We start from the raw sequence: 11,104 nt of genomic DNA on the forward strand, positions 1-11,104 counted from the left end.
TTATGGTGTGGGGTTGTTTTTCAGGAGCTGGGCTTGGCCCCTTAGTTCCAGTGAAAGGAACTCTGAATGCTTCAGCATACCAAGACATTTTGGACAATTCCATGCTCCCAACTTTGTGGGAACAGTTTGGAGCTGGCCCCTTCCTCTTCCAACATGACTGTGCACCAGTGCACAAAGCAAGGTCCATAAAGACATGGATGACAGAGTCTGGTGTGGATGAACTTGACTGGCCTGCACAGAGTCCTGACCTCAACCCGATAGAACACCTTTGGGATGAATTAGAGCGGAGACTGAGAGCCAGGCCTTCTCGTCCAACATCAGTGTGCGACCTCACAAATGCGCTTCTGGAAGAATGGTCAAAAATTCCCATAAACACACTCCTAAACCTTGTGGACAGCCTTCCCAGAAGAGTTGAAGCTGTTCTAGCTGCAAAGGGTGGACCGACGTCATATTGAACCCTATGGATTAGGAACGGGATGTCACTTAAGCTCATATGTGAGTCAAGGCAGGTGAGCAAATACTTTTGGCAATATAGTGTATATATATATATATATACACACACACACAAACTCCAGTACCAAGCTTTTTGTAGGTCTAGATTTAAAAACCCGACATCAGGCTTCCTTTAAAACATTTAGGAGAGGTCTATGGGCTGTACAAAATATCTCTATTACATTTTATCACAAAATCACTTCCAAATAATGAAATTTCACCTCCTCAGTTACACCTATTTTGAGCTCCTTTCAGGTTCCAAAACGGCTTTAACTGGCCACAACCCTTAAACTCAACTCATATCGATGTAAAAATTGTTTCCAAATGGGGATGTAAACAAATAATCGATTTCTGATTTATTAGTTTATTAGATTCAAATTAGTTTTATCTGATGAATTATTGACATTCACTTAATATGAATTTCTATTAGCGTTGTAGCGTTAACGTCTTCCACTAAAGGACGCTGCTGCTCAGGCTCAAATGGAGCTTCAAGGATTAAATGTGGAGCAAAAACATGAATCAGTCCAGAGTCCAGTCTAGATTATTTTTACTGTTTAATGACAACAAGGATAGAGAATAAAATGTTTGGTTCCTTTTGTAAATATAAACATTAGATACACCTAAATAGAGCCCATTTAATCGTGCTGCATGGTAGAGCGGCATCCATTTCTCAGCTGAGCTCGAAATGTAAAGATTAGAGGGAAAATTGGAGGGCATTATGCAAAACATTTGTACCATGATAGAAAAAGACATGGTGGCAATGAGGGTAGTAGACAGAGAAAGTTTTACTATGTTAAAGCAATTTCTTGTTCTTAATTGAGCAACTAGAACCACGAGTTAAAAATCACTGCTAACAACACAAAGTCTCACCCAGCAATGCATGCTGGATCCTACTAAAAAGAACAAAAAAAGAGCTGCAATCCAGTTGGCATCCACTTTACTGAAACAAAGCAGCAAATAGTCTGACAGTCTCTCAGAGTGATAATGTGTAAATGAGCTGAGACTATAAAATTGTAAAAATATGAGCATATTGTTAAAAAGCGTTTATAGACAGATCCTCAAGGTAAAACCTAGGTTTTTTTGGAAAATTCCTAGTAAATTGATGATATTAATCAGCTTCAGCTATTAATCAGTTAGTTGAATCCCTACAGCAAATAAATGCACAACAAACCCCAATTTACAGGCCTTAGAGAGTCCCAGATTTTTCAACCTAAATAATTTTCAATAAAATTTCATATACAGGTAACATGCAGAACCTTATGACAACAAATATAATGGTCTGTTAATGAAAGCAAATCTGTTTATTATGGTTATCATCCATCTCTGGGACATTGATTCCCTGAGCTATATTGGCAAAAAAGGAACACAAAAAAATAACATACAGAGAAAGGTGTTTAATGTGCAGCAGATTTTGGTCGCTTTAGTAAAAATATTCATAATCTCTCTTTTATCTTTACTTTTTCAATAAGTGAAGATATCACTGATCAATTATAGAGAAAAAAAGACTTAAAGTTACAACCAAGTGGATTGAGAAGGGCATTATTGAATTGAACCTTTTTAAACTAAATAAAAACACATGAGATGAAGACCTTGCCAATGGCGACATGGCAAAAAAGATAGCAGCACAGATCACAGGTTATGGAAATTAATCTGATCCTAACAGTTACTATTCTGAGGCCTGTTTCACAAAACAAGTTTACTGAAAACTACGTTATCAAACCACAAATTAAAGAAACTGAGTTTTCTGTTTTACAAAGAGAGTTTACTCGACCTCTATTTCTGTTACCATAGTAACTTTCTCCCCAGAGCTAACCTGGCCAGAACAGGTTTTTCTCAATAAACTTCTGTGCTCTGTTTCCGCACTCCCCCAAGCCAATCTGGTTGTTTTATTTCCTGATTCAGTCAGAGGAGTTTGGTGCAAACACTGAAAAGAAAATCTTTCATTAGGTCTATTAGAGCAATTAGATGTTAAAAACAAAAACATGGCATGTGCTTTTGACCAGGCACCAATTAAAGAATGAGCTGAATTAATTTCCAGAGAATTAAATACCTATAGGGAGAAGGCTCTCAGAGCGGATACCTTTCATATCCAGAAACTTCTCTTTATGAGCTCTAAAGTTTCAAATCACATACATCCACCAGCTTATCAATTATCACGTTTGCAGCATTACACAGGCTTCTTTGACAGATATTTAACAGAACTTGATATCAGTGACGGAAAATTGATGTTTGTGAAACAAGCATTATAGAAAACAACTGCACAGACAAACAGCAACTTAGTATTTACTGTGTAATGTAAGACAGAAATAAAATGAGGAATACCATGTGATTTTACCTAAATAGATACTTTGATCCAATACCATTTAACAAATAAACTAGTTTTCCCTGGCATGTTATTGTGGCCAAAACAGGCTATGGAAAACCATTCTGAAATGCATTTGTTTGACTGAACATTAATTTCTGAAATACATTTTTCCTTTGTCAAAATAGACATTTCAAACAAAATAAAATTTATTATATCTAAATTATTATATCTACATTCAGGGTGTCTAAAAATTAATTTCAGATCATATTCTTACTGTTGCTTTTCATAATTAGTATTACTTTACTATGAAGAAATGTATTTCAGATATAAATACATATTCAGTAAAGCTGATCAATGTCAAAACGGCAATTTAAAATGTGTAAACAATTGTAAGGTATATAAAGCCTAATTCTAAAGGCTGATTTATGCTCAGAAAACAGGTTGTCTGAGTGTGTGTCAGTGAACGGAGAGACACCCCTGCTCCCTCCGCAGACACTCTGCTGCACCTCTCCAAAATTGTAGTTGACCGCAGATAGACATCCTCTGATAGCTCAAATCTACATCTGCTTTACACTATGCGCATTTCCTGTTTGGTACCTTACCGGCTTATTTGTATGACCGCAATCGTGGAAAACAACTTGTAAAGATTGACCAGCTAGAAGAGCGTAGTGCGTGAGAACGCTGGGACCCTTTTCCCACCTGGATCCCAGCTCTTTTTGGCCCTCATGTCCCTCCGTTGTGGCACAAACTTGCCCCCAGCTCCTCACCGCCTCGGCCGTATCTAGACCCACAGCTAGTTCCTGATTGTCCCTCTTGGTTTGTATCGTGGAATAACATAGTGCAGATAACGCTTCAATATTGGGCATAAATCAAAAATATCTCCGACAAGCTCACTGCGACACACTGCTGCGGGAGGATAACCAGCCCTTTACCAGTACAATTTTGTTTTTTGACATTATGAAATTCAATTTCTGATCGCAAAACTGTATTTTAGGTAATCGTTTATTACAGTTTTGACTGGGATTGTAATTTTGACAGGACGAATCATGTTTTAGTGATCTACAAATGGAACGACAGAGAGGAGAGTGCTTTTAATAAATGTCCAAATGACCTGCTTTAACAGACTACATATAAACATGCATTAACTTGAGCAGCAATCTTCTTCATCAGCTCCCTCTCCTTTGCAGCTTTAGCTCTGCTGCTCTGTCTTTTAAACACATTTTCCATTATTTCTACTTTTATTACTGCATTTAGATCTCTAGTTCCAGTGGGGTGAAACAGGAAGACTTCCTGTTGTCTTGGTGAATCTTCAAGTAGGGGCTCCACTGATAATGGCTTTTCATTGTTGTTACACAAGCACTCAACTGCGAGTGAACCTACTCAGAGCTGATTAAAGAAAAAACTCGCACCAGCTGTTGTGAAACCTTAGACTAGATCAATATAGAGCTGAAAATTCAAGACCGAGTTTGTACAACCTGCATGGTGAAATGGGTTTCTGGTCCCGAAAAGGCATCCTTGATCTCTACTACTAAATTTCACCAATCAGTTCTTCCATTACAGGCTTTCTACAAGGCTCAGCATTGCTATGAAAGGAAAAAATACTGCCAAGACTTTACCATCCTACTCTTTAAGTCCTTTTAATGAGCCCTTTAAGATGTGCCTGAGTTTTTTGGCTTTTCTTCCATCAGGCGCAGTGCTATCCGCCCCTTCGCCAACACGTTTCAAATGAAACAAATGCACCCTTTCTCTACTTCAGTTTGAATTAATTAAATTCATGCCAAGCTGTCTCACAAGACAAACAAATCTGATCTGAATAAAGAAATACTTTACACGAGTGAATAAAGTGAAAGTGATTGGTCGATTATCAAGAGGGCGGGATTGTTGTGTCGGTGTCTCAGAAGCATCTTGCTAACCAGTTAGCAACTTAGTGCTAGTGGGTTCCCAATGGGAAATTCCATTGGGACCAAGTAGCACTAAATTGGTGACTTAGAAACGACACTGTCAAGGAACGCTATGGACAGCGGAAACAAGCAAGAGAAGGAGAGTTTGTGTCGGAGGTCGTGGATGAGTCTCCTCTGTCATACATTTTTTATTTAGAGGAGGAAAGCGGTGACAAAGATGTTGTGGAAGAGGACGCCAGGGCAGCAGAAGCTTGGTTTGGTGTTGAAGGCTTACAGCTGTACATGTTTGAGCCCTTGCCTCGCAACGCTGCCAGTTCTGTTAGCTCTACGCCTGCTGAAGACACAGACGTCCATCCCCATGAACAACAACTCAATGGGAGAGTAAATTATTCTTATTTCAACCGTTGCGTATATTAGCTGTGAAATATGAATCAAGATGCTATGACAGAAAAAATTGGATTGACAGATGATGATTGATATATGATTGGCCAAATTTAGGTGTACAAGCTGAAGTTTAACTAACTGCTCTGCATAAGATAACGGGGAAAAAAAGACAACACAGATTTTAAGAAGAAAAAGAGTACATTTCAATATTTCATTTTTAAGCCAAAATGATTTGACATTTAAATATGACCCCCCTACGACTTTAAAAATACGTATCAGTTGATCTCTAGTTGTATGCAGCTTGTATTCTTCTGTATTATTCTTTCTACATATTAGAGGCACACCATACCTGTCCGTTTGCAAAATGTTAATCAAGTTATCCATTGCCTGTGTGCCAACTTCCATGCGGTATTTCTGCAAAAAAGTAAACATTTCTGTTAAATTTGTCGACACTTTACAACCAAATACAAAAAAACACATATCTCATTAGCACCAACAAGGACAAACATATTAACTTATTTATTTAAAAATATAAAACTCAAAATCAGCAACATTTGAGCTACTTAAACTTTTTAGATCCGTGTCAATAACACTAACAAAAAGGGAATATGCAGTTTTAAGACAACATTTGAACTAAGTCTAATCTTTTAATCATTTCAGTGAATTTCTAACCCAATCTTTACCTTTGAGAGGGATTTCAGAGCTCGAACAGCATCTCTGCGATCTTCTAGTAGTGTGGAGGAGGCGACCCGGTCACACAGTTTCTGAATCTGATGGTATGGATGAAAAAAAAACTTTTTCAGATATGGGACAATACATTGTCTTACATTGACAATACATTTCTAAATACATTGTAGAATTTAACTTATCCAAGTTCCATCACTTTTCAATTTCAACAAATATTCTCCTTACATTTATACCTGAATTTTTGATTAATCACATATTTTGACCTTTCATTAGCCTTTATTTGAAGGTTTAGGCTCTTGTGTTTTTGTATCTGTTTTATGTCTCCAACTGTATTTTCCTTACACTTGAACTTTTCACAACATTAATTGATTTACGTGAAAAAATATTTCCAAAAAAGGGTCTGACAATTTTATTATAATACTCATGGTATTATTTCATCAGTTATATGACAAAGGCAGAGACAACAATTACTTTTTTTTATTATTTATTAAACAGATATAACGTGTAAACTAACAGTTTTGAGCAATTTCGTTAAAAAAAAAGTCGATAAAGCAACAGAGTTCTTTGCTGAAGTGACAGAAATCTGCAAAATCACCCATCAGCAGCTAACTGACAGGTCTGCTAACTTCGCCATGCAGCAGAGCTGATAACTAGCTCAGAAACCTTTGCCCATATTAACTAATTGAAAAAAAATAAAAAAATCTAAGGTACTAAAAGGTGAAAGGCAGAGAGTATTCGTCACCGGCCTGACTTTAAGTGAAAATTCTAAACCAAAGATAAAAAAAGAAGCTAATTTGTTAGCATTCCTACCGTCTCCGCTCCTGACGGTTGGGGCCCGGTAGCCTGCCCTCCCATCACTCCTCTGAAGAAATTCATCTTCAATATAAAATTTCAAAAGCGTCTATTTGTGCCAATAAACAGCTCGGTATTATCTAAGTAAAGTGACTATAAAAACAGAGGAGCTCTGGTGTAATTTCCAACACAGTGACCGAGCCCCGGAACACAAATGAGTTTCATGCGCATGCGCGCAGACGTGGCGCTACGTGGACGAGCAGCCGAATAGCCTGATATTTAAAGGGCCAGTACACTGATCGATTTAAAAGCTTCTCACTCTGCCAAATATTATAACCTATTCAGAATTATTATTGTTTTTGATAGGAATATTAAACTATCTCCTATCCTTAAAAATTTATAAACTACAGTACTTTACCAGCTATAAAAACAATAAAGGATTATTCTATTATATTCTTCTGAAATCCTTTAAGGTTGTATTGGACATTTATTCTCCATCCTTTTTCAGTGCATGTTTTTCCTTAATTGCTTTCATATTTTAAACTACCGAATAGGATTAGGGCCACTGAAAAGAAAAAAAAAAGTTAACTGATTTTTAAATATTATTTCAGTTTAATATAGGGGAAAAAGTCAAAACTCTGACTTCAATCTCAGAATTCTGACTTTAATCTCAGAATTATGACTTTAACCTCAGAATTATGACTTTAATCTCAGAATTATTACTTTTTTCTCTGAATTCTAACTTTAATCTCAGATTATGACTTTAATCTGAGAATTATTACTTTTTTCTCTGAATTCTAACTTTAATCTCAGAATTCTGTTTTTTTTCTCAGAATCATGGCTTCAATCTCAGAATTCTGACTTTTTTCTCTGAATTCTGACTTTAACCTCAGAATTATGACTTTAATCTCAGAATCATTACTTTTTTCTCTGAATTCTAACTTTAATCTCAGATTTCTGTTTTTTCCCCCTCAGAATTCTGTTTTTTTTTTCTCAGAATCATGGCTTCAATCTCAGAATTCTGACTTTTTTCTCTGAATTCTGACTTTAATCTCTGAGTTCTGACTTTGAACTCTAAATTCAGAATTCTGACTTTAATCTCTGAAGTCGACTGAATTCTGACAGCTAACAAACATGTCAGCATCAAGCTGTAGCCATGTCTACAAACTGAACTAGCTCTCTTGTTTTAATCACCTTCTGCTCTTACATAATGGAATGAATATTTTTACCCTTAAAATAAGATAATTAGATAACATGCACTTGAAATAAGACAATGCAATTGTGTTTTCTTATTTTAAGTGAACATTTTCTTGTTTCATTGGCAAAATCTTATGAAATAATCACTTATCTACATGTCGATTTTTTTGCAGTGCAGGATGGGGTCCCAGCCAAACTGAGCACCAGGCCAGATGAAGCTGCCATGATTTGCAGAGAGTGTGCAATAACTAACAGCTTTATCATTAAAAATGGACAGGGTGTCTGCTTCACATATAAAAACTGATAGTTGGTTCTACAGGAAAGAAGCCTGATATCTAAAAGATCTGGCTCCCAATCTACCCTCAGAAACTTTAGGAACTACTAGTAAACTTCTAAAGGATATTTCCAATGTTTAAGTGTTCCAGGTTTGAAATAAGAACATCATATAAACCTGTTTATCTTTACCTGATGAAAAAAAGGTCAACGTTTTCCTTTTTTTTTTTTTTTTTTTACATTATCATCAGAGGCCAGTTTAATGCAATCCAGATTAATTGACTAAGACAGTTTTTCACATATTAGGTCAAAGACAATAAATTATATCTTGTCTGAATAAAAAAATAATAAATTTTAAGTCATCCAGGTTGAATATGTGTTCACAATATAACTGTGATCTAATGGCTTAGACTCATCAGTATTTATGGATAAATATAGTTATCATCAGCATTTTCATCTGTCATATCATCAGTAGAACAGTGGAAAGTATTCCCATGCTGTCCGACAATACAAACCAAATCTATATACATCCTTTTATAATAAAAAGAACTGGCCCTAGCACTGTACCCTGTGTTACTTCACAAGTCATCCTTGATGGCTAGATTTAAACCAGACAAGTGCTATTGCAGCATGAACCTGAACTTTGTTTAGATTCTACTTTTACCTCCAATGATGCCTCACTTTCCAATGATGAACCAGTTTTATTTCGAATGGTTAAACTGAAATAATTTTGAATAAAATCAATGCCATTTATAAGGAATCCCCTAAAGTCATTGCTATTCAAGGCTTTGGAAACAATTGGTTGAACAGAACTATGGCTGTGAGTGAGTTTGGCAACTGTGTCAAATAAAAAGTTACAATTATTTTTATTGTTATATACCATATTAAGTAGGACATTTCTAGATGTGTAGAGCATCATTTTTTTTTTTTATCGCATAGCTACAAAATGAAATAGGGAGCCAGCCCCTATGAATAAAATACAAAATTTCTGTGAGGAAGCAACCCTGTCAACAAAACCATCAGTTTATGAGGGGGAATAATTTAAATAGCTGCCCTCTGCTGTGTTTTTCTGTGATAGCAAGGAGATGGAAATGGGAACAGGAGGAGAACTCAGTTAAATTAAACTAAACTGTCAAAGGTATAGAGGAGGATGTAATTTTTCCGGGTGGATCATCAAAATAGGGGGTTCTCTTAAATGTCAATCATTCTGGTGATATGTTTCTACGCATGCGTGATTTCAGGCATATATGTGTGGTGAGCTACGGTTTCAGGTATGCTATTTGAAGAAATTAATTTCACAATTCTGCTTTTAATACGAGGAGAAATGGGCTCTTGCACATGCTTAATTGGCGTTCCCTCACGGGAGCAGGTACAGGGTTGTGCATGTGCATATTTTTTAAGTGGGCACGGCGGTTCTTCTCAAAGATTCTGGAGAATCGTCCCCTATACTTAATAAAAAATTGTCAGGTACTGTTATTTCTTATGAATCATAACCATTGTAAGTATAAATTGGCTTTGGACTAGTCATTAATCGATGAAAGACTTTTTTATAGTCTTCCTCGCAAGGAAGTTTAGAGAAATTTTAAGATTTTAATGTTTAAAAGGAGTTAATTCTATGGTGCTAGCATTAGTCACATGCTGTAGCCAAGTGTCTGTGAGACAAAATAATATACACTTGATCACCATAAAAGTCATTAACTAAAGGAAATCTTTGAAGAGAGATCATATATATATAAAAAAAATCACATTTAAATATTTAGTTTTACTTCAGTTGAAGTAGTATTACAGTTATTGATGTACTTACTAACTCCTTTAGATTATTGAGTCTGTTTTTTCCCCCAATACCTTCACTAATTATCATCCATCCATCCTGTTGCATCTGTAGATCATAGATTTTCTAATCTAAAACGGATGAAAACTACCTGACACCTTTCATGGTAGAAGTGAGGTAAAAACTGTTGGTGGTTAGATCTCATACAGTGATTCTGATAGGTAGTGTGCAAAGCAGGAAGCGCAGGCTTTAAGAAGTGACTGGATGAAGTACTGTGGAAGACAAGTGTAACATAGAATAGGCATATGTTTGGGTAGTTTGTTTAAAGATAGAGCTGTTGTATATAGTTACAGATATTTGTAGTTTAATACTTAATCATTCAACTTTAACCCTCTATAGGGCAAGAGAGCGTTTTTGATCACTTGCATACCCCTTACAAATGTAGCCCCACTTCCCTCAGTGAGATCTAAAGGAACAAGATCTATATCCAGCCATTCAGATGCTGCTACATGGTTGTACATCTTATTTATGCATTTGACCAATTATGAGCCCTTGGGTAATATATTACCTACTGTAAATTAAGTTGGAAAAAAAGAGAAAGTTAAGTCAAGAAAAAAGGTAAAAAGCTAATAAAAAGTTAACAAGCCTAGATAACAATTATATTAGGTGTATAAAGTAAAAAATGTCAGTGCCAGTATCAACATTAATGCCTCTAAGGTTACATTGTACCAAGCCCAACAAGGCCTTGTTTTTGTTTTGAAAGCATGCTAATTGGAACAGACGAAGGGGTTCATCCATTTGGAACGGGGGTCATTTTTAAAACAAAATCAAGGCCCTGATGGGCATCTGTATAAAACCTCAAACTCAACGCTACTCCTGACCTTTTGAATTGAAAAACCTTTCTGGATGGGAAGCGACACGTTTTCAAACTTGGAAATCAAGTCCAGTGGATTGTTTTTTAATTTAAAATTTAATCCGCAGCTTTTCTACATCTTTTAAATATTAACAATCCATTTACCAGAATAAAACCTATAAATACATTATTTTGTCTTTTCAGGATGTTGAACTGGAACATTTTTAAATAAACTCCTGTAACATTTAGTAAACTGCATAGGAATCCTTTTAACTGATTACCTATGGAGTAAAAGCACCACCCTCTAAGAACACTTACATTACATATCCTTACAACCACACATTGCAACGTGTTATATTAAACACAAACCAGAAAGATCACCCAGTAAAGCCTCTTCCTGCAAGGAAAGGTGGTAGCAGCGTCATGCTGAGGGCTGCTTTGGGTCTGCA

At 36.1% G+C, this 11,104-nt stretch overlaps 1 protein-coding gene across 4 annotated transcripts in view; it reads right to left on the minus strand.

The window, feature by feature from the left end:
• uso1 (USO1 vesicle transport factor) overlaps positions 1 to 6,794 on the minus strand; it is a 31,907-nt gene extending 25,113 nt beyond the window's left edge. For 3 of the 4 annotated variants that reach the window (XM_038278609.1, XM_038278611.1, XM_038278608.1), the window contains exons 1-3: positions 6,580 to 6,794; positions 5,766 to 5,852; positions 5,432 to 5,496 (exon numbers count right to left, since the gene is read on the minus strand). In XM_038278609.1, the coding sequence (XP_038134537.1) occupies positions 5,432 to 5,496; positions 5,766 to 5,852; positions 6,580 to 6,645 (218 nt within the window). In that variant the 5' untranslated portion in view covers positions 6,646 to 6,794. The remainder of the gene's footprint in view (positions 1 to 5,431; positions 5,497 to 5,765; positions 5,853 to 6,579) is intronic. The other variant, XM_038278612.1, reaches the window with a different exon arrangement.
• Between the last annotated feature and the right edge of the window lie 4,310 nt (positions 6,795 to 11,104).

The sequence above is a fragment of the Cyprinodon tularosa genome, unplaced genomic scaffold (assembly GCF_016077235.1).
Source record: "Cyprinodon tularosa strain WSP-4 unplaced genomic scaffold, ASM1607723v1 ctg142, whole genome shotgun sequence".
In the NCBI taxonomy this organism is placed as follows: Eukaryota; Metazoa; Chordata; class Actinopteri; order Cyprinodontiformes; family Cyprinodontidae; genus Cyprinodon; species Cyprinodon tularosa.